The sequence below is a fragment of the Triplophysa rosa genome, linkage group LG1 (genome assembly GCF_024868665.1).
Source record: "Triplophysa rosa linkage group LG1, Trosa_1v2, whole genome shotgun sequence".
Classification (NCBI taxonomy): domain Eukaryota; kingdom Metazoa; phylum Chordata; class Actinopteri; order Cypriniformes; family Nemacheilidae; genus Triplophysa; species Triplophysa rosa.
The window spans coordinates 18,599,880-18,627,746 of NC_079890.1; the positions used below are offsets into that span (position 1 = coordinate 18,599,880).

At 37.6% G+C, this 27,867-nt stretch overlaps 2 protein-coding genes across 3 annotated transcripts in view; one reads left to right on the plus strand and one right to left on the minus strand.

Annotated features, from left to right (window-relative positions):
• Positions 1-21,826, plus strand: part of coro2ba (coronin, actin binding protein, 2Ba) — a 40,399-nt gene extending 18,573 nt beyond the window's left edge. Inside the window, exons 1-12 of one of the 2 annotated variants that reach the window (XM_057339876.1) lie at positions 8,037-8,207; positions 10,019-10,219; positions 14,796-14,912; positions 15,331-15,480; positions 15,712-15,876; positions 16,203-16,319; positions 16,773-16,877; positions 17,001-17,097; positions 17,395-17,507; positions 18,411-18,501; positions 18,602-18,738; positions 19,100-21,826. In XM_057339876.1, the coding sequence (XP_057195859.1) occupies positions 10,019-10,219; positions 14,796-14,912; positions 15,331-15,480; positions 15,712-15,876; positions 16,203-16,319; positions 16,773-16,877; positions 17,001-17,097; positions 17,395-17,507; positions 18,411-18,501; positions 18,602-18,738; positions 19,100-19,261 (1,455 nt within the window). In that variant the 5' untranslated portion in view covers positions 8,037-8,207 and the 3' untranslated portion in view covers positions 19,262-21,826. Of the gene's footprint in view, positions 1-8,036; positions 8,208-10,018; positions 10,220-14,795; positions 14,913-15,330; positions 15,481-15,711; positions 15,877-16,202; positions 16,320-16,772; positions 16,878-17,000; positions 17,098-17,394; positions 17,508-18,410; positions 18,502-18,601; positions 18,739-19,099 lie in introns of those variants that run through there. The other variant, XM_057339868.1, reaches the window with a different exon arrangement.
• Positions 21,827-22,601: 775 nt separating this feature from the next.
• anp32a (acidic (leucine-rich) nuclear phosphoprotein 32 family, member A) lies at positions 22,602-26,591 on the minus strand. Its single transcript, XM_057339921.1, has 7 exons — positions 26,428-26,591; positions 24,089-24,238; positions 23,869-23,991; positions 23,520-23,715; positions 23,322-23,437; positions 23,198-23,243; positions 22,602-23,030 (listed from the first exon to the last, which is right to left on the minus strand). The coding sequence occupies exons 1-7, from the start codon at positions 26,479-26,481 to the stop codon at positions 22,966-22,968; spliced, it is 750 nt and encodes a 249-aa protein (XP_057195904.1). The 5' UTR covers positions 26,482-26,591; the 3' UTR covers positions 22,602-22,965.
• Positions 26,592-27,867: the final 1,276 nt, after the last annotated feature.

Consider the following 27,867-nt stretch of genomic DNA (forward strand, 5'->3'; position numbering starts at 1 on the left):
TACTTTTGTTATTTGAAATAAAACATTATTTTATTATGCAAAGAAACGTAAAGCATTTAAGAAATAATGCAAGGGAAGTTGTTCATTTCTAATTTGTTTAAACTCATTTTTTAAAAATAAATCGTGAGTAAATCGTGAATAAATCGCATCGTGAGATCATAATCGTGAATCGCATCGCATCGTGAGCTGAGTGAATCGTTACATCCCTAAAGATAACGAAATGTGTTGCGAGTATTGTATGCATGTGAAGCTAATGCAGGAAACATGTTTAAACTTTAAAGGTGGGGTAACCGATTTCCGAATTACGCTTTAGACAACTGAGTCGGGCCGAGTACCAAAACAACCTGGTAGCCAATCAGCAGTAAGGTGCACAATGCACAGGACGCACATTAGCCGAGCCCAGCGCTGATGAGCGAAAGATGGGGTAGGGGTGTGTTTGTTTTGGTGATTTGAACATCAACAATGGCCAAGAGAAATCGGACACCCCGCCTTTAAGCACTAAACTTATTGTATAAAGCTCTCTAACAATACTGCAAAGCATACAAAACGAAATACATCACGCTAAATACAATTTTTATGTAAGTCGCTAATGAAAGAAGCCAAACGTGTATCAATGCAGCTTTCATGAAGAATAATCACTAAAAGCTTTCAGGTCTCGCGGGTTGTTTGAGATATGCGCGCGCCCAGAGAGTCAGAGCGCAAAATACTAAACGGAGTTCTCTTTCACACCTTATTACTCTGAAACGGACATATAAACACAAAATAACGTAAAAATTCCCATATTAACAAGAAACCTTGTAAAGGTATTCAGTTTCGTGACCAAACAGTTGGGAAACAAAACACATGTGTGTTCCAGTATATTGCGCGAGCTCTTAAAGGGGCAGCAGCATAATAAAGATCGCTGTTTATAATGTTCATCAAGCAACAAAGGACGGGCCCAAAAACACGCACTGATATGAAAGGAATTGTGTTCTCTTATAGGAGTTGTTCACAACAAATAAAGGAAGAAAGTAACTTTAAGAAAGATGTGCTTTAAATATGGTAAAGTGTTGAAAGAGAGTTTACATATACAATAAAAATAATTAAATCATAAACAATGATTTGTATTAATTTCTAACTGATTTATTAATGTATTAAATACATTTTAATGAAGTTTTAGTGATTCTTTTTTCTTACCTCACCCCACGACTGGTGCTATCAAATTAAGGGCTGGTGCCACCAACTGAATAACTTGGTAGCACCAGTGCCACCTCTCTCAAGTGTTAGTCTAGAGCCCTGCTTTCTTGTAGAATTGTGCTTCAAATAAAGAACTTTATGTTAACAAGATTGTTAGTTAATAATTTACAAGTCAATATTGCCTATATGGACAGCGATTTAAAAAAAGCGAACTTGTAAAACTGCGGTGTTAAATGCGATGCGGTCTAAAATTTGGGTGCACCTAACTTTTGTGCTGGTGCACCTAAGAAAAAAAGTTAGGCGCACCATTGCAACCAGTGCAAAAAGTTAGTCTAGAGCCCTAGTCTGCCATCCCTGGTTGTGGAAGGACACAGTCGCTGCATAACCTTCCTTCGGATTCCGATATTAGCAATGCGTGGTTAAAATTTAGTTTTAAAGATGTTCCAGCTCATGTGGGAAAACATGAAGCGTTTGATTGTTTAATTTCTCCGAGGATTCCTTCGTGAACAAGGCACAGATCGACGCTGGATTTGCGGAGAGACTAAAATTAAAAAGCAGTGCTGTGCCGTCAATATTGAATCCAATAGGAATGGCGCAGCAATCTTATGTGAGTTAAACATATTTGTACTATGCGTCACTATTGCTTTGTTAGAGATCACTTGATATGCCCACGGGATTAAGGTAGTATTACCTGTGGACCTGTAACTTTAGTCATTTGTAATAATTGCAGAGGTTGTCTGTGTTCTTAATCCCTTGCGAATCGGGATCTCTGTGATTTGGTGGGCTCATAAATCATTTTTCAAGGTTTTATCCACCGTTTGCGAATAATGGAGGCTGTTTTGAAGTGTTTTGGTATTATTTCGGGTGCAGGGTCATATCCATAAATTACCGGGAGTCTCCCGTTTGTTTATTTATCATGGAAACCAGTGGCGGCTGGTGAACATTTTTTGAGGTCAGGGGCGGACTTACCCATTAGGCAAAGGTAGGCAATCGGACCAAAAGGAAGGGGTGGACTTAACCAGTATGCCATGTCAGCAGCCACATAGAGCCCCAAGTAATCATCAAAATAGTCAGTATATTCCTGTTAAAGGCAACAGTTGAACAGTTCAGTCGTTGAGTAGGCTAATGTTGTCGTTATATATATATATATATATACATGCTATGCGCTGTTTTCATAGCATATCTAGGTCCGTCGGCTTTGTAAACAAACTCACGCGTATTGAGCTGCCAGCGGGAAATCTTTGCGACAGTTTTTACAACACTGTAAACAGACAATTCCGCTTATCTACCACGTGGGGCAACAGTGAGCAGAAGTTGCTCTGTCGCTTTAACTGAACACACTTACACACATTCACCAAAAAAGAGGGGTGAGGTGAGATTTCAATACCCATCATGTCATGTAGGCTATACCACATCAGAGATATAGCTTGCAGCCTGACTAAACAAAAACCTGTGGTGTTTTAGATTGATCACTGCCAATGTAAACATACTTCTTTAGAATTTAGTTAAATACTTCCATATGCAGCTTGCTTTGGCAATCATATCAACTTCTTCTATCTTATGTCGTGCTCGATACATCTCTACCCATGTACCCAATGTTTAATTCTTTATGGCATGTTAACTAAAGTTCAGAACTGACAGATTCAGCGCTTGGGACAAATCTAAGGATACGATTTATTATAGGTTACACTAAAATCCGTCTCCAAAGTCACCAGCATTCATTCGGACTTCTGTGTCTGAAAGGACAGCATCCTGGCTCTCTCCCAGCTGTATTTCACTCACAGCTGGAACCAGAGCTGCCAAAACAGCCAGCGGGTCTCCAGGCGCAGAGTTATTTAACTCCCACTGACGGAGAATGCTATCGGAACTGACTCCCTCTATTTAAACATGGGAGCTAGAGTTTTGCTATGAACACTCCAATGCTCAACAAAAACAGGCTGTCTGGGGAAATGAAGGGTTGACAGCAGTCTAATCGATAACCAACTGTGACCCACTGAAGGCTTTTCATCCTTTTTTGTATTCGTTTTGTGGAAAGAGGAGGCCTGCTTCCTGTCTTAGATGTTGCTGGAATTTTAATGTAATTATTAAAATGAATATTCAAATAAAGACAAGGATGGGGGAGGGCTGTAATAGTAGGATGAATGATGCTTTCGGTTTCATCAGCAAGCGCTGGAAATCAAGTCTGTGCAGCTAGACGGATATGCTGCGAGTTATAAAAGTGAACATAGATTCAGATTTAGGTCAGTGGTGAGATTTAGGTTAGGTAAGAGAGGTTAGTGGTACATGCCGTTATGCGATGCAGGTTGGGCTTTAACGGTAGCAAGATGTGTTAATGGAGGAAAGAAAGAAAACATAACAGAGCAATGTAATATAGTCAATAAAAGACTGCAGGCAAGATTTGGGAAAGTCAATAAACAGTGTAATCTCCAGAGTCTCTACACCCTGCAGCAAAGAGATCACCTGCGCAAACACACAGCTGAACAGTGCACACACATAAGCACATCACACAAATAATTTTCTCTTAAGCAGTCTGCTAAATTTGCATTTTTACAAGCCCAGACAAAATGATATACGCTCCAGTAGTCTCGCAAAGACAGCCTTTTGACTAGTGGCATCAAGTTTCACCCAGATTGTAGCTTTTTGTGGCCAAGGATCCTCTGATCAGCTAGTTAACCCAATACTACGTGCTTCAAACAAAAACTTGTTATGCCACTAACTCATTGTGTTAACTTGCTTTTACTCATGACTGGGGACTGATGAAAAAACAGTGTGCCTTTACTCTCAATAAGATTTGCCCTGGTGTGGGTGTACTGTCACACACTTGACCCCTCTAAGGTATCTCTAGAAATTTGGACAAAATATACGGCACATTATTGTAATATATTTACAGATGTACTCTTCTTTAAATTTTAAAATATTTATTAAGTGATTTAACATATTGATGGGTAATATATAAATAATGTGTTTTCTTTACATATGGGAAATAAACTTCTTCAAGTTCTTCATACTGAAAATATGAACCATAATTGAGATACAAGAACCAGTGCACCTAAACAAATTACTGTCTTGTATTGTCAAGTTCAACACTGAATACAGCCATTGTTCTTCTTGTTTATCAGTCCACAGACGCCTACAAGTAGACACTCAAACATGGATTATTCTATAGACCACTGGTCCAGAAGCACTTCCAGTTCCATTCATATTTAGTTTGTGTTTAAAACTTACATATTAAATTAATTAAATCTTAAAGATATTTATATTTAATATTTTGATTTGGTTATAAATGTTCAAACGGTTGTGAGGTGTTAACAGTTCTGGACCAGAGTTATTTTTACGTTTTCTGAAGAACGTAAGATATTAATGAAAATATTATCTGGACAGAATATGCTTCAATGTCTGTAGTAGTACCTGCCAGACAGCCGTTGTTGGGAATTTGAGAGACACACAGTGAGCAGAGAGCAAAGCTGAAGGGCAGGCCAAGTAGAGATCTCACTAAAATCAATAAATCTCATCTGCCTGCATAGTGGTTGTCAAGAGCTAGCCAAATATCCCATTTAATCATTCAGGATAATTAGAGAGAAAGAGAGAGAGATTCAGAACAGACACTTGTTTTATTATAGACCTTTAGGTCTTATTACATTCTGATGTTTCTTGCTAAAAATATGTATAGCAAATATCTATCACCAATCTCTCACATGTACTTAATGTGGGGTCAGTTTCAGACACCCTTCCCAAACTAGACGCAGAGTAAAAAGAAAAAAAGCAGAAAGAAATGTTTGAGGTTCCCTTAACCTCTTTAATTCCTAAAAATGATTACTTGTTTGAACATGATGTATGTGACTGCATTCAAAGCGAATCTTTGTGTAGCTTTCAGAGGCAAGGCTGTAACATAACACTTGGGAAACACTGAATGGACAGCTAGGCAGATAAAAATGAACAAAACAGAAAACAAAACAAAGATAAATATTGTATAATAGGGCTGCAGCTATATCGCTTATTTTAGTAATCGAGTATTCTACTGATTTTTCCATCGATTAATCGGGTATTCAGATAATAAGTACTTTTTCTTTATTAAAGAGCAATACTAAATATACAAGAGAAAATAAGACGGGTCTCTTAAAATGAAAAACTAATTTGTTTCCTGTTTAGAAAAATGTACATATTTATTGCTGAAATGGCAAACATTAATATCTGTGAAAACTAAACCAATTTAGTACATTTCATTGACATATTACATTCAAAATGCAATATAGGCCTAATACAAATGTATAAATAAGAAACATTAATAAAAATAGAAAGAATCATTTCAAAGGTAAACAACTAACTTCAGCTTATGCATGATGAATTTAGTATATCTAAATTAGTTTTAGTTTATTTTTTACTATTAAATAGTAATATATTTGTCCACATAAAAATACAGAGTTAACCGGACTTTTATTTTGGCAGGTCATCGGAAGACGCTTATTTTTTAGTGTGTTAGCTTCACTCAGTAAAATGTTCTGAAATAAACTCTCAGAGCAACTCTGGAGATGAAGTTCATGTGTTCATGTCCTCATAAAGTGCAGTTCATTCACTCAGACAGACAGATGACATGTGTAAATAACATGATTTGGCGTCCACAAGTCCGCATCTAGTTTTATGGACTCAATGAAGTTTCACTCGCAAAATAGACTAAAACTAAGTAAAATAGCAGTTCACCATTTCAATAAGCTATCAGTTATTTATCAGTATGAGAAACACGTGTGAGCGTGTGAACAGACTAAAGTGCGTGTGTCTCACGGTGAATGAGGGAGACTTGAGAGCCCTGTAACATGAATAGAGTTTAGCGGGCTGTGTGTTAGTAATAACGGTCCGTGGGGAAACGCAGTGCTCCGTGTGTAGTGTAGTTAAATGGATTAAACGAGGCTTCGAGGCACCAAATATTGCCTCGATGATTTTTTGTATTTGAATTACTCGAGTTACTCGAGGAATCGTTTCAGCCCTATTGTATAATAATGTTTTGTATGGCCACAGCTGTCAAGTGGATGCAGATACAGCATCAGTGATAATGTTGGCTAGTGGGAATATAAGGATAATTGTCTCAGACAAGTGTCTTCTCCACTCTCAGAAGTAGACAAACGTGTATCTGCCTCATGTCTTGAGGCAGAAAGAAAGAAAGGCTGAACATCTAGCTACAGTGCCCTCCACTATTATTGGCACCCTTGGTAAATATGAGCAAAGAAGGCTGTAAAAATAAATCTACATTGTTTCTCCTTTTGATCTTTTATTCAGAAAATCTACAATATTCCAACATTTCATTAAAGTAAAACAATTTGAAGTGGGGGGAATATCCCATTATGAAAAAAAAATGTTTTTCTCTAATACACCCTGGTCACAATTATTGGCAGCCTTGTATTCAAAACTTTCTGCAACCTCTATTTGCATGAAAAACAGCTCTGAGTCTTTTCTTTTATGTCTGAAGAGGTTTGAGAATATATGGCAAGTCATACGAGTCCATTCCTTAATACAGAATCTCAAATGTTGAGATTCTATCTTGAAAAGATCCTTCAAATGTTGGTGCTCTCTTACAGCATCTTCAGTTCATCCCACTCATTTTCTATTGTGTTCAGACCAGGGAACTGGGTTGACTATGGCAGGATCTTGATTTTGTGTTCAGTGACACATTTTTTGTTGATTTTGATGTTTATTTTGAACCAATGTGCTGATGGAAGAACTAACCATGACCCATTATAATATTTCTATAAGAGCAAGTCAGGTTTTGATTTTTTAATTGTTGGTATTTGATATAAAACATGATGCCATGTATCTGAACAAGATCCAGGACCTCTGGTATAAAAGTAAGTTCACAACAATAAAGATCTGGCGACATATTTAACTGTGGACATGGGTATTTTTTAAACCAAAAAAAAACAAAACAAAAATAAAATAATAAAAACAAAAAAAACTATTTTTCATTTCATATGGCCATAGAACCCAGTCCTGGTTGAAGTTCCAGTATGGCAGATTAATATGGTGGAGTTTGTTTTTGCATGAGAGCAGAAGATTTGTTTCTTGAACATTGTCCCAAACAACTTGTGGTGACGGAGGTGCAGTTTTCCTTTATTTTTATTAATATGCTTTCTGACCCGAAATTCAACTGATTACTGCAATTTTCCATCTGTGCTCTTTGAAGAGTCTTTGGCCACTCAAATTCTTCTCCTAGCTGCATTGAGACAGTATAGACACACATACTGTTTCAAGCAGATTTTCAACATCTCCAGTACATTAAAACTTCTTGATCATTGCCCTGATGTTGGAAATTAGATTTTTCATTGTTTTAACTATTTCATTAAAGCCATTTTGTGTTTTGTGTAGCTCAACAGAACTATATAGCACATCAGAACTATATTCTTTGGTTTTTACCCATTGTGATAAATGATTAAGGGGGTTGGGCTTTGTTACTAATATTTATTCTCCTGTGCAACAAGAAGTCATGACTGGACAACATCATGTTTCTAGTCACCTTGGTGGGCTAAGAAAATGTAAATATCAATGGGAATATACTTGGGAGATATTTACTACTAAGAATTTCTAAGAGTGCCAATAATTGTGACCAGGGTGTATAAGAGAAAAACATTTTGCATAATTTTATATTCCCCATACTTCAAGTTGTTTTACTTTAATGAAATGTTGGAATATTGTAGATTTTTTAAATAAAAGATCAAAAGGAGAAACAATGTAGATTTATTTTTACTGCCTTCTTTGCTCATATTTACCAAGGGTGCCAATAATAGTGGAGGGCACTGTATTACATTAGTAGATGTGGGGCTGTCTGCCTTGGTAAGAGGGAGGGAATGAAGTAGAGAGGGAGGGATGGAAGGAACTTGTGGGAGGAGAAGTCCTGGAGGAAAAAGGAAAGCGAGAAACAGAGGCAAGTAGCTCAGGCCTGTAGAGTAGATGCACGCAGGAAGCCAGAGAGGACACGGGCACTTCCTGAAGCACGCTGAGTCAATTGTTATCAGAGGGTCCTCAACTCAAAACCAAGGGGAAAGGTAAGACATTAACATTATACCTTAGATTAGGATTATTGGATCATATACTGGATAAACAAACTTTTGCCGATTAAAATATTACATGTGTAAAGTACATGAAGAATATAGTGTGTGTGTGTATGCAGCATCAAATGAATAAATGTCCTTGTATTCAAATCAAAGGCACAGCAGCTCTTCAGTCTCCACAGCCCAAGGCCTTTCTCTCTGCTGTTGATGCGTTTATGGTTAAGCAGGCAGGACAACAGACACACAAACTGCCAAAAGCTTTATAGGACAGCTGTAAATACACACATACACAGTGGGAGAGCTGAAAATTAGACAGTAGGGAGAAAGGAAAAAAGTGATGAGATGGAAGTAAGAGGGAGAGAAATAGGAGGAAATAATTTAGATAATTTCCACAGTTTAACACCCCACTGCTCATTGAACATATACAGCCACACTTTTTTTAAGTAAGCTAAATGACTAAATGTAAATGTAAGATATTGCTAACACAATTCCTGATCAGGCTGCATGTACATTTACAAATGAACATTATGGTTGTATACATTTACGCACACATTTACAAGACAATGCGCTCTTCAGTCATGAGTGTTGTCAATCTCACATAAAGCTTTAGATCAGACACTGGTGATAAATCTTTCACTAATGATTTAACACTTCCTCTTTTTCTTCTCGTCGCATGTGTTCTAACTTTAGCTCATTTTTGCTTAGTGACTAACTATGAATGCCACAATCTCTCATTCATTAGAGCGCAGCCTAAACCCCTGCTTATACACCCCTTTAGGCTAAACTACAAACAGTCTAGCGGTTTCAGTTCTGAGTTAAATTTTACAGGCATTTTACCAACCACTTCCTGTTTGAGTGCTGGAGTATGGAGTTTTAGTCAAATAAAGAGCCAAATCAGTTCTTCTAAATGGACTAATCTCTATATTTGCCTATCTCCGTTGCTAGCGTCATGTCAGATGTGTTTTATCTGTGAAATCTGTATTTTAATACATATGTTTCTCCCCAATATTCTCACAAGCACTGTAATCTTGGATTGTTTGTGTGCGTGCGTGCGTGTGTGTTCAAATGTTTGAACAAAATACAACCAACAGAATATATAGGCCTAACCGATTTAAAATGTTTAATAAATATCTTTAAGATGTAATTATATATGTACGATTTAATATGATATTAATAATAAATAAATAAATAAAAACTGAAACCGAAAGTGCTTCTGGACCAGTGTTTAACTTACATCTTTCTTTCAAAGTGGACTAATAGGTGCGTGTTTGCACTACATTGGACAATGCTATCAGAATCCTGTGCTTGCTTGGAAAAAGTTATATCCATAAATGTAAAGTTATAGGTTCTAATCCTAATATTATTGTTTTTTTTTGCTCTGAGTTAAAACGTTTTACCGAAACCCTTTATAAATAGAAGAAAAACAAAAGAAGTGTTAAAACACAAAATAAAAGAGTACTTTTTATAATTTTCATTATTACTATTTTTCATTTAAATTTATGATTTACGTTTTTTTTTTGTGTGTATTATGTTTACAAATGTTTTGTTATATATAATATTGAAATGCATCCCTTGTAATATTCTCAATATAAATGTGTATAATAAAAAAAAATAAAAAAAAGGTGTGCGTGTTTGTTTACATACTAAACCATATTTGGGGTAAATTTGTACCCAAACCTCCTTTTGGAGATGTCCTCATTTATCAAACGTCCATATTTAACTTACTTGAACTAACAATGTCACGCTAACAATGTCACTCTCTGTCGCTGTGTTTATTTCACAACTTCTCTTCGTATGTTTTGCAGATGTCATGGCGGCCGAATTACCGAAGCTCCAAGTTTCGAAACGTCTACGGCAAAGTGGCCAACCGGGAGCACTGTTTCGAAGGTATCCCGATCACAAAGAACGTCCATGACAACCACTTCTGCGCCGTCAACGCCAAGTTTCTCGCCATAGTAACGGAGAGTGCTGGAGGAGGATCATTCATTGTTATCCCCGTCACTCAGGTAACCGACTACAGTCCAAAATCAAGTCCACGAGCGTATTAGCGTTTCCTCAAGGTGGTCAGTGACCACCACAATGCAGTGTCACAAACAGGAGCATGGAGGGAATGTTGCTAACTTTTCAGGATCCTATTCGGGAACTTTTCTAATGATTAAAACATTAGGGCCCGGTTTCATAGACAAGGATTAGCCTAAGCCAGGACTATGTCTTAATTAATTTAGGCAATTTAAGTCGCTTTTATTAAAATGCCTAAGAAACAATACTGATGTGCATCTTGAAACAAAACAATTGCACTGACATATTTTAAGATATGTCAGGGCAAGTTATTTTCAGTTAAGACAGCTCAAAATGTATTTTAGTCTGGGACTTAAGCCTTGTCTGTGAAACCGGGGCTAGAAGCATCTGTTAACATTAAAAGAGAAGCGTTCTATAAATTATTTCCGGGTTGAAGTGGGAATTATCGAATTTCCGAGAGCATGTAAAGGTGCCAAGTTACAACACCATATTCAGAGCAGTTGCTTCCGCACAAGAGTTGCAGCTAAACTTCCACTAATACTGTATTTTTTAAACAATATGAATACAAATTAATTAAATTACACACAATTCAATAAAAATAGATGTTCCACCTCTTAGGAAAATAAATACACTAGTAATCCATGATCATTCAAGTCATCTAAACTGCACATGCCACAAGCCTGATGCTGCTGAGCATGTGTTGTACTTTGATGTCAATGCAAAATGCACAAGCAGCAATATTGTGATTGCAAGCCAAGCAACATTACAGGGAAGTACTAATAGATGCAATGCATAAATTATTTACATCTTCACTACTTCACTGCACACTGGTGAATCATTCCTCACCCAGTTTTTATAAATGTACAAACGCACATGTGGTGCATACTGAAAAAAACCCACAGGCCTCTCACACTCCACAGTACCCACAGAACACTGTTTAGTTGACTCTGTTGTGGTGTGGGACGTATTTTCCTTGCATGGTTTTAGTTTTACTTATATGAAGCTGCAATGAATACCAATATGCTTTATTAAAACAATCCTGTTCTGAAAGAAAATGATCTCTTTCTTATGTGTTATATTTCTTCCAAACATTAACTTGTCACACAATTAAAAATTATATTTTGCTTTTCCTATTGTGCTATTAATCATAAAGTTAAATAATATAGTGTTAAAATGTGTACAATCAGAAGTGTTCATTGTTGCATCCTTTGCTGTGTTGTTGTTTGTTGCTCAAAGCTCCGTCACACTGTTTACTGTCTGTGTAAGAGTCTTAATAATGGACAGAAAGCAGATGCTCTTACTTTGATCTCTAGCTTTAATGCTGTAAATTGGAAAAGAACTGAAAGCTGTAACCTCATGGCTACTGACATTAACATTTTGCTGGTGTCTCGTTAGTCATATTTGACATCTGTGCCATATTATAATGCAAAACTGCAGATAATTTATTTAAACCAGACATTCATTTTGAACAAGACTCGGCCTTAAATTCTACCATCAAGTTTTGCCTTAAAAGATCATGTGTTTTGACCTAAAAGACAGTGTAGCAGTGATAGCATGCAGTTAATTTTAGGAATTTTAAGATTAAGTTGTTTTTGTTTTAAAATATTTTGTGTGTAATGATAGTAAACAGCAAGTTGCCGTACTGCACTAGGAGCGCAAACAGAAGGAATGACACACACTTGATCATTTGACAATGAGATTTGCACGCAGCCTCTCATATCCAGCTATACCCCACAGTCATCTTCTCTCTTTATTCTGTCTTTACTTCTGTCTCGCTTCTTGGGTGCATCCGGTCATGCTTAACTGCCCAGTGTGCCTAGAGATCCTTGGTTATAGTCTCAGCCAAATTAGAGAAACTATCAATAGCACTTTTGTGATAAGCATTTGAAGCCATCAAGTTAATGTGTGATGTCGAAGGCCAGCATTGCGCCCTTAATGTGCTCATTTACAAAGTTTGTAACTCCAGCTGGGCTCCCAGGCCTTAAAAGAGCAGTTGACAGGGGGGTTTGTCCTTCAGAATTCCGCATATGTGTTTCTCTAGACACCACATTGGGTGGAGTTTTTTTTTACATCTTCTTCATACTCCATCTCACTTGTCACATATGTTAAATACTGGTAGACTCTCAGTGACAGCACTGAAATCCACTTAATGTATTTCATTGTGAGGTTATTTAACAACAGACAAACATTTACAATCACTTACATTATATTGATATGTTATTACTTGGCAGCCACATTAATTGATGTAGCAAGTTTCATTGCATTCTTCAATGAAGTGCATTGAAACCATTATCTTGGGTGTTGCTAAAGCCATGTTTTACCAGCTTGTTCAATAAGAACTTGTGCTAAGTTTGCCAATTGAATGATATTTTGCATATATTTATGTACAGTATATGCTCATCACATAAACATTATGGTCTTATATCTTTAATCAAACCAAAATAAGTTTGAGCCATAATGATGCTTAAATCCTTTCCTAAGGCCTTATTACATGGACAACTGACGGATCAACATTTCCCTGAGAGATTCAGACACATGGGAGCAATATAGTGGCAGAACGTTGGCCTTTGAAATTTAATTCATCATATGACAAAGGAGCTTTAGTTGTGGAATGGAAACTGCATACAGAAACCATGATGGGATGGCCCATGGAAGGAGAGAAAAAGGAGAATGAATAGAAGTCTGTGGTATTTGCGATGATGTCATCATTAACTGTTTAACCATTTGGAAATCCAGTTCGTTCTCTTGACCTGCCAGGCAGCTGTCGGCAGAACTGTCTTTAAATGGTAATGAGGTAGCGCTAACAGTTTGGGATGATATCAGAATTCCTAAAATAATGTAGAACGGTCATTAAAACGCAGAAGCAGGCGAGAAAAGAGCTACAGACACGCACATGCACACATACATAAACACATAAGAGGGAGCCTGGGCCATCTGGCAACACTGATAGGAAACTGCCAACCAGTTTGGGCTATCTTAATGTGCCTAAAAGCTCGTTTTACTAGACCCACACCCATTTTTATAATGCCTCGGCTAACGCACACAATACGCTCAGAGAACTCAAATGCCCTTTGCTCATAACTTTATTTGGGAACCATGGAAAGAAATAGTATTGGAATATGGTGAATAATATTGAAGAGCCAAGACCTTAGCCCAAACATAACATAGAGAAGCCCTCATGGCTGAATCAAAAGCAGAAAATGGTTTTGGATTTGGCCAGTGTTTATTTTTTGGTGCTGTTCTTTATCAATTTTTATAAATAAATTATACTACCCATATGTGCAGACAGTCTCCTTTGTGTGATGGCAATATGTTTTTTTTTTTTAAATGTCCCTGCCACTTGCGGTCAAGAACAGCCAGACTAGTCAGGTAGTGAATCATGGCTCTGAGTAGGTGCTCAACTGCAAACAGCGGTCTGGACATAAGAGATATATTTGAAACATGCCCATTTATTGTTTATTTTATTGTTTATTTTCACTTTTCTGTTAAGGATCTTAGATTTTTGCCCAATGACATCATAATTATTGTTATCACATGGCCTTTCCAGTCACATCATTGTACCGCGGCTCACAATAAAGGGTGTGGCTACATATAATTTCATGTAAAATCTCAAACATTAAAGGAACATTTCACCCCCAAAAATGTATTCTGTCATAATTTACCCAAGTTGTTCCAAATCTGTATACATTTCTTTGTTGTGATGGACACATAGATGCTTGTAACCAAACAGTTCTTCTTGGCCACCATTGACTACCATAGTAGGAAAAAAATGCTTTATACATTTGTTTGTTCTGTTGAACGCAAAAGAAGATATTTTGAAAAATGTAGGAAAGCAAACCATTCTGGGTCACTTTTAATAGTTGATAGTTAATAGTTGTATACGTAGCTCAATAATCTGTTCGTATTAATAAACCTTAATAATCTATTCTTTTCTCTCCTCATTACCCCGCATTTCCAGTGTTTCTGACCACCCAACATAATTTTTATTTCTCATATTTAAGGCAATAATTCTATTTTATGAGTGGGCACATGATCAGTGCGAGAGCTATAAATACACTAGGAAAATGACATGATTTTTATCATATGTGAATATAGCAAAATAGCACAGAGACCTCAGATGAGGAGCTGGAGGAGTTTGTGACATTCAATCTGCCATGAGTTCATTGCTTTAACATATGCAATACAGAAAACAGGCTGTTCTGAATCAAGGAACTTTTGTGCTTAACCCCTTTTGATCCAAACGTCACACTATCCCAGTGCATTGCTTAAAAAAAATGTAATCCAGATTTAGAAGTGTAGAAGACTCTTTCTCAACCCATTCATTCTTTAATCATGCATGACCTAAACTACAAATCCCAAAGGACCTCAGAAGGAGGTCAATGGACTAACATGACATCAAACATTCATGACATCACGACCGACATCCTACTGCTCACTGCAAAGACTGTAGTTATGTTGTAGCGCCATACAGTGGACATTTGCAACATTACAATGTTAAAACAGTCAGTTCTATCCGTCTTATCTATTGAAAGGACATCAGTAACCTGTGATTCCCTCCCGCAGTTTGGCCGTATTGAAGCTCACCATCCAAAGGTCTGCGGTCACCAAGGCAACGTGTTGGATATCAAATGGAATCCCTTCCATGACAACATAATTGCTTCTTGTTCAGAAGACTCTTCTGTGAGTATGAATTAGTCGTGTACACCAGGTGAAAATATTAAGAAGCCCCTTCTGGTGCAATGAAAAAATCTGTTGCAGTTGTTTATTTCTGTTTTTATTCATTGAAATAACTGCATATTTTTTCATTATGTTGGTGTTACAATGTCTGTATTCATGTACACACATGTAACAGACATTGATAGACATTCCAACAAATAGAAACTAAATGTCGAAATATCAAATTCACACCAAAGAAAGGAATAAAGAAAAAAATAATAAAAGAATGAAATTCATGAAAATGTCTACAAAAAAACGCCAGTGTTTACCTTAAAAGTACAATGAACAACAATATTATTAAACAAACAACAATGTCATTGCATAGTGCTCTGGAATAGTCAATTATGGCATTCTGGAGTCAAATATAAACAGTATTTGTCAGGTGCGGATATGGGAGATTCCCGACGGTGGACTAAGAAGGAATTTGACGGAAGCTGTATTAGAACTGTATGGCCACAGCAGGCGTGTGGGCCTTATAGAATGGCACCCAACCTCTAGTGGGATTCTCTTCAGTGCTGGCTATGACTACAAGGTAATGAATTCTTTTGCAGTGTCGTTTGGCATTCTAACATGTAATCATATAAGCAACAGATATTATTTCATAGTTTACAAATAACAGTAAACAGAAAATTCTATTCTATTAATCATATATATTTTAAAAATCTGAATTGTCAACAGTGATCGTGACCTTTGAGAAGTAAATCATCTCTCATATTTAACAGCAAAAGCCTGAGTTGTATATGATGTATGTGTCTTCCTGCAGATCCTCATCTGGAATCTTGAGATCGGCGAGCCAGTGAAAATGATTGACTGTCACACAGATGTGATCCTCTGCATGACGTTTAACACTGACGGAAGCCTGCTGGCCACCAGCTGCAAAGACAAGAAACTCCGTGTCATTGAGCCGCGCTCTGGCAAAGTGCTACAGGTGTTGTTTAGTAACACTGAAATATTTGTTCATGTGCTAAACAGACACTCAAAGCTCTATAAGACATTCAGATCAACTCAGCTTTAATATTGACATTTTCCTTTTCCTATATGAAAATACATTATTGATAGAGGCCTATCCAATTAACACAATGAACTGTTCACACACAATGATTAAATCTAATGTTTTGTTCTCTGATAAAGAGGGAACATTTTAGAGTAACCAAATTTTTTTCTTGAACCCTGATGTTTACAGAACTGCGACAACTTGTGAGAAAATAGTTTGCATAACTGAAATCTTTGTTGCCTTTTTCGGCTGTCGATCAGGAGGCGAATTTTAAGAACCACAAAGTGAACCGTGTTGTGTTCCTAGGCAACATGAAGCGACTCCTAACCACAGGTGTGTCTCGGTGGAACACACGTCAGATCGCTCTCTGGGACCAGGTGAGAACAACCTGTGTGTGCACGCGCGTCTGTGTGTTTTCTATGCGATTCATTCCCTAAACTCGACCAGAAATACACATTGTCCCTGATGTCTGCATTGCCCTAAAGATATTACCCCTTAGAAAGTCATTATGTTTTCTTCTCTGCTTCTTCCCTGTAATTACTGTCTGATAATCACATTCATTGTTCAAGCTAAACAGCTACACCCCACCACAACGAGGAGAGAATATTCGTAAAGAAGCATATCGCTTTGTCCTTACCAACAGATGATTGCTGGGGCTCAGAGAATATCTTGTATCATATCCAAAACAGTTTTGTTAAAGGGGTAAAACTACATATGTACAAATGTGTAGTCCTGCTGTGTACAGTCAGTGCATCATCTATGAACACTTATCTTCTGGAAAAGGGCTCTTTGTGTTTTAAAGTTACTGTATGTGTACCTCTCATTGACAGGAGGATTTGTCAATGCCGATCATTGAGGAAGAGATTGATGGACTTTCAGGACTGCTTTTTCCCTTCTATGACCCAGACACGCATATGCTCTATCTAGCAGGCAAGGTACACATTAACCTTTACAGATAAGGATTCTCAAACATAATCAAATGTATGAATATAATAATAACAGATAATGACTTTAGGGAGAAAAAATCAAATTCACTGACTAAGACAGTGTGATTGTAGGGTGATGGGAACATCCGGTACTACGAGATCACTCAGGAGAAACCTTATCTGCAGTATCTCATGGAGTTTAGGTCCCCTGCACCTCAGAAAGGGCTTGGTAAGACTGAATTTACCCCATCGATAACAATTACTGTATATATCATTTAAATTGTGCATATTGTGTAACATAATGTCCAAGAAAACATTTACATTACATTTATGCATTTGGAAGCTGACTTTTTTAAAATACATTTACTTACAGTGAATACATGTTTTTTTATAAGTATGTGTGTTTCCTGGGAATCAAACCCACAACCTTTGCAATGCTAATGCAATGTTCTATCTATTAAGCTACGGGACCAGGCAAATAGTCTTCAACGTCATCTGTTGTTTTGTCATACTTGTGTTTTGATAGGAGTGATGCCGAAACACGGACTGGATGTAGGAGCATGTGAGGTCTTCAGATTTTATAAGTTGGTGACTCTGAAGGGCCTCATTGAGCCGATCTCTATGAACGTTCCAAGAAGGGTGAGCAAAACTCTCAACCCATATTAGTTCACTGTGTTCCCTTATAACTTATTAACACGTTTTGCATCTGTTTTTTAGTTTTATTAAATGACTGAGAGTTTGAAACCGTTCCGCTGAAGGGTGAAACAAGTGCATGATGTAATCCTTGTGTAAGGTTCCAGGTGACAGTTGTGTATCCTGCCAAACACCATAATCAAGCAACAAACCCGATAAAGGAATCCATCACCTCTGAATTGCAGGTGTAAATGTCATCTCACTAAGAAGAGAGTTGTGAGCCATGTAATATCCTCCGTGTGATACAGCATTGTGCTACATACACATTTGCCGGCCCATTATCTTAAGGACTTTGAGGCACAGAGTGATTGCATCTTCTCAAGCAGTCGTGATCTCTATCCACTAATTATAGACAATAATGACAAAATGACACATTGGACGTTGTCCAGTCAAGAATTAAACCCATACCTCAGTATTTATTCAAAGTACAACATTTCAGCCCAGCTTTGGGTCAAAAATGGACAAACCCAACCATAGGGTTATAATTAACCTATGCTGGGTTGTTTCTACTCAAGATTTTCTGTAAAATATAACCCTATTTTGACAAACCCAGCCATTGGGTTTGTCCACATTTGACCCAACAATGATGGGTTGAAATAACCCAGCATGTTGTACTTCGAATAAATAACCCATCCAACATTTTTTTGGAGTGTATATGTATCAGACGCCTTGCAATTATGCAAGCCCACCTGCTAAGTGCTGATCTTTCTATGACCCTCCATATGTTTGTTTTACCTGTGTTTGATTAAATTTGCATGCTCATGTACTCATAAACCTAAGCTACTGAATAATTTCAATGTAAACATACAAATAGTGTAAAAACAGTAATGAGGACCTCTTTCTATTCAGTCAGAAACATATCAGGAGGACATATACCCCATGACTGCTGGGACAGAACCTGCTTTGTCAGCTGATGAGTGGCTCAGTGGAATCAACCGAGGTAACGGCTCACATTTATTTTCTTACAATAAAACAACCACTTTGAAGGAGAAATAAAACCTAAAGGCTGAGATGAAATTGAAATGTGTCTGCGCTTCTAGGTCCTGTGCTCATGTCCTTGAAGGAGGGATACACACGACCCAATAATCTGGTTTTTAAGGCCCCTGTTAAGGAGAAAAAGAGTGTGGTCAATGGAATTGACCTGCTGGAAAACGTCCCTCCCCGTACTGAAAATGAGGTGACTATTTTATTACCAAGACACAATGAAGATTTATTGGGGTTGATCTAATGAAAGGGCGATGCAATTGTGCATGTGGGTACCACTTCTTGCTGAGAAGTATGTTTATATTCAATTCAAATTTATTTTTATACCCTTTCTCATATATTGACCTTTTACTTATCGAAAATGTTTGTTTAGAGCTTAAAAAACAGCCTTAATATTTAATAAGGAAGGAAGCTAAAGGTGACTGTAGAAAGGGATGAAACAAAAGAATCTTGTGCAAAACTAAGCTTGCTTATACAAGTAATTTATAAATTGATAAACTATGTATACCATTAAAATGCATGTGTGTAAAAACCCTGTGCTTTGTGCTCCACAGCTCCTGCGAATGTTCTTCAGACAGAAGGACGAGTTACGGCGACTAAAGGATGAACTCACTCAAAAGGACATTAAGATCCGACAGCTTGAGCTGGAGCTCAATAACATAAGATACAGCCCAAACATCAACAACAATAACAACAGCAATGGTAGCAGCATTTGACATGGAATCTGTACTGTTTCTCTTGATCTCCAATCCTACGGTAACTGGAGGTCCCCAGTACTGCTGAACGTCCATGTGGGCTTCCTTTTTCCAAACACACAAATATCTCGGAATCTCAGAAGATCAAGGCACTTTGATTAGCAGTGTTTAACCCCCAGTGTTCACCCCACAGCTAGTGTGTGCTAAACGAACATTAACGGCGTGATGGTTCACTAACCCTGTGAAAACTCTTCCATCCAATGACCTACCTCCATGTACCTGCAGTGGATTGATTCTCCAGATGTTGTGAAGTGAAGAGTTTCAAGTTGTAGAGGGTTATGAACAGAAAGGACTCTTTTTGCTTTTTAACCATGCTTTCTCTCTCTCTTTTTTGCATATGAAAGTTTACCGCAAGAGTTATAGTCTTGAATGGGGTTGCTTTTAAAATAACTTTGTACAAGCTATTGACATTATCATCTCATCATTTTAGACTTTGCTATATTTCATTGTTAGTATTATTTATTTCGCTTTTACCTTACCTGATACGCCATTGTTATCAATAGTAATATAAACTCAGTATAGAGCCATAGTCATTAAAACAGTATTTTAATAAGGTCAAATATACAGGCTTTATTCATCTCATAGGACTATTGAATAGGCTTGATAAGTAGTGATTTCATGTAGAATAATCAAAACTCACAGTTAAATAATAATACACAATAGATCATATTTATCCAAGTGATCATTATCCATGAAAATTGGGTTTTTACTAACGTGATCTTGGCACTGTGGGGACGTATGTGTTGTTCCACGTAGTTTACTTTCATGCAGTACACAGAAAAATATGATGAAGTCAGTCTATAGAGTGTTTTAAATGGGTTTGTGACTAAATTAAGAGAACCAAGTGAGAGAAGTGAACAGCAAGTAATGTCTAAATAAAAACATCAGAGACTGTTTTCAGAAGGATCTGGACAAGTTTGAAATGAAAGCAACTTAAAGTGAGACAGACAGAATTGAGAGAGCGATAGAAAAAGAGAGAGAGAGAGAGAGAGAGAGAGAGAGAGAGTTGTGCTGGAAAATTCGTGATTTGTGGTCCAGCAATAAGATGAATTTATGCTGGTACTGTTTTAAAGACTGACTGTGATTCAAAAAGCATAATGAAGAATTGCTTTTTCTTAACGTTTCATATAAAACAAGCCTATTTATTGATTCCATTTTTGTGTTTCTTACCTCTTTTCAGCGCTTTTATTTTTAAAACATGTTCTTATGTCGAAGAGATTGATGCTTAGAATTATCCTTCCACGTGTAATATTCAAATAATTAAATCATTATACAGATTGCTTCTGAAATTAGATCTAAAGGATTTTGCATTGTATTCAGCTTTCAAATTTTGATGTAAGCCCTTTCAAATGTTATGCCAAAAAATCCATGTGCAGTTAGTCACTCCTCCTCTCAAGCTTACCTTATAAATTATAGTCTTGAAATAGATAATGCCAACATCTTGACCAGCTAATCTTACCATTTACTCCAGCAGCTGTGATCATGTTTCGAGTGTTATTAACATTTTCTTACCTAATCTTTACTAAAATGTGCTGATTGCTCAATTCATTAATGATCCATTGAGTATAAATTAGGCCTCAGACCCACATTGACCAGCATGGAATACAGGTGGCTATGTCAAAGTTAGCTTTGTATACAGCCAATGCGTGTTTTCTTGCATTTACTGTTTAATGAAACACTATGAGCCTCAAGCTTTGTAAATAGTTTGCCTCATAAAACAATAACGCAAGCTCCTGTGAGCTCCAGCTTCATTTTTGCCTAGTCTTGCCTTGCGAAAGAAAGGGTGCACTTTGAGGAGTCTGACAGTAGGGGGCAGTAAAAGCACAGTCTTGCACATAGCGGCGCAAGGCCTACGCATTGTCATGCAGCTGACTACACAGCATACTAATATTGTTACATTGAAACATTCGAGCATTTTAACAGTGGTGCAGTGGGGACACTTAGTACCTTGGCCTTTTACTCACTGCTTAAATGAATAGTATTTATGTGGGCCTAAAACATTGTACTGACACACTGAGCTGTACAATCCAAATTCTCTCATGCTGTATAATTGAGTCTATAAAATTGTGGGTGCAAATTTGGATGTTAACAGTGTGAATGCCTGAATATCTATGAAAATGTCTGGACCCTTTATTTGGTTAAACACTGTCTACAGTTTTGTTAAGATTTATAAGGCAAGACATTAGGCTAACCTGTCTTCGAATAAATTGAAGTACATTAATAGGTAATCACTATTTCTGCGATTAACAGTCTGACTACAACTTACCAAGCAGAATAAAAAGGCCTTTCTAAAGAGGAACATTACAGCTGCGGAGTTGAAACCTATTGTCTTGACTCATGGAAGCTGTCCATCTCACCCAAGCAAGGCACCTCATACAAGTTGAGATACAACTTCAATGCTTGAATGTTTAAGTTAACACATGCTTATACAGTAAATCTTGATTTGGACAAAAATGCTGACTTCTGTACATGTGAAATCTGAAAGACTTCTTTTTAATAAAAATTTCAACCAGAACGATCTGACAACTGGATACAGCTCAATTAATATTACGTATACTTGTTTTCTAAACCATCAGCAAGTCAATTCTGAATATATACATAATATCCAGTTATGTATCATCAAAACAATATACAAGCTTTTTTCCCTGAGCGTCACAATGCAATTTAACCTTATAATCTTAAATTAGCCCAAAATATCAGCGGCAACATTAAACACTTGCCATCTTTTAACAAGACTTGAAGAACACAGCCTATCAACCAATAATGTCTAATTACAGTGCCATTACAATATGTGGATGTTCTGTGGCCAAAAATATGTCGGCTGTTAGAACAGATATTTCAAATTACCATACAGGTGCTTGTTTTCATTCATTTTATTACAGTTAATGGTTACAACTGAGATTATTTGTGAAAATGTCTGCCATTATCAAAGGGAATCAGAAAAAAATATATTTGGTCATTATTTACAAAGAACACGAAACCTCTGAACTATCCACACAAGGGAGAAAGGGATTTGGGACTCATTTGACAAGGGCAGACATTCGGCTCTGAACATTAAAAAAAAGAATAAAATAAAATCACATTGAGAGGTTGAACTGTGCATGTCCAAGTAGACATCATGATGTATTCTTCATGCCTAAACAGCATGTCACATGGTGGTGGTGGTGATGACGATAATGATGAAAACGCCAAAAGAAACGCATTACACAAATAAAAGATGCAATAAAAAAGTGGGTTAGAAAATGTTCTTCCTTGAAATCCAGTAGTCAACTTTAAAATAGAGTCAGCCATGCACTTCTAAAAGGTTTTTGGTTTTTTAATACATAAGTCATCACCAGCATTTAGGCATCAACAGTAAAGAGGGAAAAATTACAAAGAGCATACTGGTCTTTTTCCAACAATAATAAATTTCCACACGGTGTTGTCAGCCATGAAGAGCTTTTGGAGATAATGAAGGGAATCAAACTGAAAGTACAAACCAAACCAACAGAAAACAACAACAACAGCAACAACAAAATAAAGAAGCTAAAAACAAATATTTAAACTGTATCCTCATTTATACTAAGCCCACCCCTACCATTGAATACCTCCCCAAACCACCGCCGAGTGACAATAGGACAGATATACAGGGGTTAAACGGCCAGATCACAAGGGGGATTGCGGGTTCAGTCATCATCTTCCTCCCCTTCCTCGTCCTGCTCTCTTTTCCTCTTCTGACCCCGCTCCTCCTCTGTAAGGACAACAATGGAGGACCATCTTTTAAAATGCTTCTTTTGTTTTACTTCCAACCATCCAGCTTACAGCACTGAACAGCCACCTGGAAACAGCCTCTAAGGTGCAAATTAGCGATAGTAGCTTTTACAATTTGCAGAATACCATCAAAAACTATTCACTTACCACAGTCTTCTACCTCTCCATCATTTAACTCCTCTTCCTCCTCTTCCTAAAATTGAGAAAAAAATTAAATTAAACAACGTATGGGTTTATATATGCAGGCCCATTGATATTTCCCAGCATTCACCTCTCCGCTGATGTCCTCCTCTTCTTCCTCTTCTCCCTCTTCCTCCTCATCATCATCCTCTCCCTCCTCTTCATCTTCATCTCCTGGAGCTGCATCCTCATCATATTCCTCTTCCTCTGTAGACAAAAAAAGGTCAATGACAAATTAATTACTAATATTAATAAGAGTGAATTTCAATTAGACTCTTCGGAGTTGTACCATCTTCATCGTCATCATCATCATCTAGCCCAACGTATGCTTCAGCATCAGAGTCTGGTGCCTCTTTATCTTCTTTGTCATATCCGTCGAGATATGTCAACTGAGGGAGTAGATTAAAAACGTTTTCTCTGTAGTCATTAAGGTTTGTCACCTCACAGTTGAACAAGTCTAAACTTTTGAGGCTTTCCAGTTTTTTCTGTTGGGGAAAAGACAATATTTCTTTAGCTCTTACGAAAACCAAACGAAAACCAAAAAATTAGTTACCAAGACAAAAAATATGAATATATTCCAAAATATCTTAATTAAAACTGTGTAACAAGTAAAATACAACAAGTTCATAAGCTCTTACCAGGGGTTCGATGGTGCTGAGGTCTTTAATTTTGTTGCCACTGAGGTTGAGATGGGTGAGGTTTGGACATTTCTCTGCCAGTACCTCCAGACCCCCTGAGATTCTGTTATCGCTAAGCTCAAGCTGTAGAGAATGTGCAATATTACAAAAAAATCCAAAAAGATTCTTTGTAGTGTAATAAAACTAATAGAAAATACTAATTAAGCTGAATGTTATTTACCTTTTTGAGTTTGTTTAGCTTCGGCAAATTGGCAACTGATGTTAAGCCTACGTTGATTGTGCTTAGAAATTCCAGTTCCTCAAACTCGTCAGTGAGGCCCTCGATTTTGCCCTCATTTGACCGACAGTTGTCGAGCACGAGTTCTTTCACCTGTTAACAGGGCAAAGCAACATTACATTACTTCTCGCAACATTTGTAACAGTCTGTTGCCAACCTGTTAACAACTTAATGCAGACAGGATATCTTTTATTCCATTTTACTCTTATCTTACTTACAAACTTGTTAATAGTTCATCTTTTTGATTTTCTTATATTGTATTGCTTATGCTTGTACAGCACTTTGGTGCTTAATAAATAAAGCTTGACTTGACTAATGTGGCTAAAACCAGACACACACTAATAACTTGCAAGACGCCAAGAAGCTTGTATAATTTTGCTTATATTACACTGAGAATGGTTTTAACAAATGGTAATACATTTAGGAAATTTCTGATGTTTATATAGTTTACTTTCTATTAGCCCATAATTATCAACAATGAGCTAAACATTAATTAAATAATGTTCATTCTGAACAGCAGATAAATACACTGAAGATATTACAAATTAAGACATTAAAGTGCTAAAATATGTGCACTGAGGCCAAACAAAACAGGAGTATGCTGTCTACAGTAAGACATATGGGAGCATGTTTGCCGCGTGTAAATGACAATAAGCACACATTTGACTCCCACTCAGTTTAGCCCGTCTAACAAAATGGCTGACCCCGCAACAAGCGACGTACATTGCTCAGGGTAGAGTATATTTACTAGTGTGTGCATGCTTAAAGGGCAACGAAAAGACGCGTTAAACATAAACTGCGTGTTACACAAAATCCATTACATTGTCTCGGAACAGCAAAGACACGAGGACGGACACAAGAATTCGCGAGTAGGAGGGGCAGAAAGGCGCATGACAATGCAACGGAGTCGATCTTTAAGCCAAAGGTATTGACTTCCATGAAATAAAATGGAAAATTCCGGCTTCGTGTCCACTCGACTCTCGATTGTCAACTGTTCAGAGTCGTGCAAAGGGTTTAAGCGGCAACGAGGAATCTCTGCTCGGTTAAATACCGTGCGTCTTTGTTGCTGGTTAAAATGGCGGCTTGTCCTAGATCTGGGAACTAGAGCAGCGCAGCTTCAAGTTGCGTAGGGCTCACATAAGCGCCCAGTCTGTGTCAATAACAAGCAAAGCCACACGGCTGAAAATCTCCTTCTGCCGCCAGTGGATATGTACAGAGAGCACACAACCGACCAGAACGCGGTTAAGACATTTTAATTACGAGTTACATGATAGTGTGTATTTACATATGCGTAAAGGGGCAATAACAGGGACATTGATAATGTTGCACTGAATTCATCACAGAACGCGGCAGCTACACGTATGGGGACATTGATATAAAAAACCCAAACGTTGGGTTATTTATAAAGAGAGGGGAGCGCTAATTTGGTCTTTGCATTCAGGCAATCAATGTCGTCGACATATAATGCAGTTTTAAATAGGTTTGACTACATTTACGCAACTAGATATGCTGTGGCACCGATTCCTTTCTACAACACGACTGAACAACAAATGCGTGGTTCCGCGCATTTTCCTCTAAACCAAGAGGTGAAATTTAGTAACGTGACAAACCCGCACGGTAAGATCCCGCCTAAGCATTTATATAACTTTCCGTGAATAGAAAAAAATACAAATGTGTTTAGTTAAGGTTAAATCTATAATAAAACCATCTTGTTAAAGAGATAACGTTACAACGACATTTAATGACTGATCAGGATATCATAAACTACCTGTCAAATCATCTGCACAGCAATTCACGAAATGTGTCCCACAGCAAGTTACCGAACTGGCCAACGACCACTTTGACTGGCATGTATGAATGTTGATTTGAAAATGGATGTGCGAAAAGTGTGAGCGACATGAACTGACGGCAGGCTACTTTTGCAGCACTAAGGATGCAAGAGAAAAGGGCGCGTTCGGGGGCTACAAAGTTACAAATATGGCTTCTCACGCCGCTTCCCTTGTTTATACACTGAATGCATGGAGCTCTCAGTTTCCGACCACAGCATCAACCAAAAGCTCTCTCAAAACTAAAGTAAAAGCAGTAAAACTTACACCTCGTATATGGCTATACTGAGATAACAATATTTAAGGTTTTAGGCTTGTAACAAAGTCGCCGCAAACTTTTCATTCAAGACATCATCAACTTGACGCGTGCACATTTAGCGTTGCCCATCCACGCAGAACTCCTCTAACCAACAGTCTTAAGAAATTATACCCCTCTGGAATAATAAAGATGCTTACGTCTGACGGCGTTCGGTTCCGCAACTCCAGGTGAATTCTCTTTTTCATATCCATCGTACTGAACGCTAAATGAGTGATTTAAACCAAAGAGCGCAGTTAGACTTGAAGTCTTTGCAGCACATTCAGCTATAGCCTCTTAACAAACTAGCTATTGCGAGTCTCACAAACATGATGCCTCAATGGGTGGGAGTTGGGTGTGGGATTGTCGTCACCGGCGACCAATTAGAATCGCCAAATGGAATGTGAAAATACTTACAACTGGTACGGCGACCAATCAAAGCTCGACCAGAAACTGGGTGGGGTTACATGAACTGTTAGGTTGATTCGGCGAATTTGTTTTAGGGTGACATCTATGCGAAAAAAATCAACCGAACAGTCGAAAGCGCCAAAGACTAAACGAGGGTAGGATGGTGCTTCAGTTTTGACTCATTTATGTACACTTACATGAGTTGAGGGAGTAAATATAGGGCCTCTTGAACATCTTTTAAAATACACCGTTGTGTTGGTTAGATAAAAATTCAACAGTCATGTGAAAGAAGTAGTTGACGATGAATGTAAACATAATAAACTACTGCTATCTGATAGTTTCTTGGCAAGTAGTAGTCACTTTGGACTGATAGATGTTAAACCATCAGGAAAACACGACCCCTCCCCCTTTTGAGGGTCGGTTCAGGAGGGAATGCACAGTGGCAATCATCGGGGCATTTGCGCTAAAACCTTATTACTTTTCTTCTAGTTTACGCAGTGAACGCATGCTCTGCCTAACGTTAATGATATCAGTGCAGACACGTAACAATAACATTCACCCGTGGAAAGTGGGTTGACTGATCATCACTGTAAGCTGATTCGTTGAGTCCGAAATATGTAAATGCTGATATGCAAGAAGTATTATAGTGGATCGAGCAGTTAGTGTATATTATTTGGACAAGAAAGGCTGTTTTTTAATAAAATAAGAGTAACCCTTAAAGCACAAAACATGCATCTATAATACAAATAAAGCGATATGATATTAAAAATCGACGCAGTTTATTTTTACGACTGACCGCGCTGTTCAATTCTCGTGCTACAGCAGCACACACAAGTTTCCAGTACTCGCTGGTTTTATTAAAAACAAGCTCGTCACATGCACTTGACTGCCACATCGCACACTCCAACCACGGGCCTACGCTTTTTCCTACAGTTCAAACCAGCCAATCATATTTCGGGGGAGCATTCACTTCCGCTTCTCGCTTGGACTATTGTTGGTAATGAGGGAAAAAACAAGGTCACCTGACTGTGCCCGGCGCCATCTTGACTCGCAAAATACAACACATTCAAATATTTATAAAACCATTTATTGACTCTTAAAACGAACAAAAAGCAGTAGACTTTACCTATATTTGATGTCATGTCTGTGTGTCGCTCCGCTACCCCTTAGAAAAAACTGTAGAGCAACTGCTT

Excerpts from the sequence above, each read along its gene's own strand:
- anp32a (XM_057339921.1), bottom strand. The coding sequence starts at position 26,481 with ATGGATATGAAAAAGAGAATTCACCTGGAGTTGCGGAACCGAACGCCG. Across the intron at positions 23,244-23,321 it reads AGGAGGACATCAGCGGAGAG|GAAGAGGAGGAAGAGGAGTT; the intron begins GTGAATGCTGGG and ends TCTCAATTTTAG. Across the intron at positions 23,031-23,197 it reads TGGAGAGGTAGAAGACTGTG|AGGAGGAGCGGGGTCAGAAG; the intron begins GTAAGTGAATAG and ends TTGTCCTTACAG.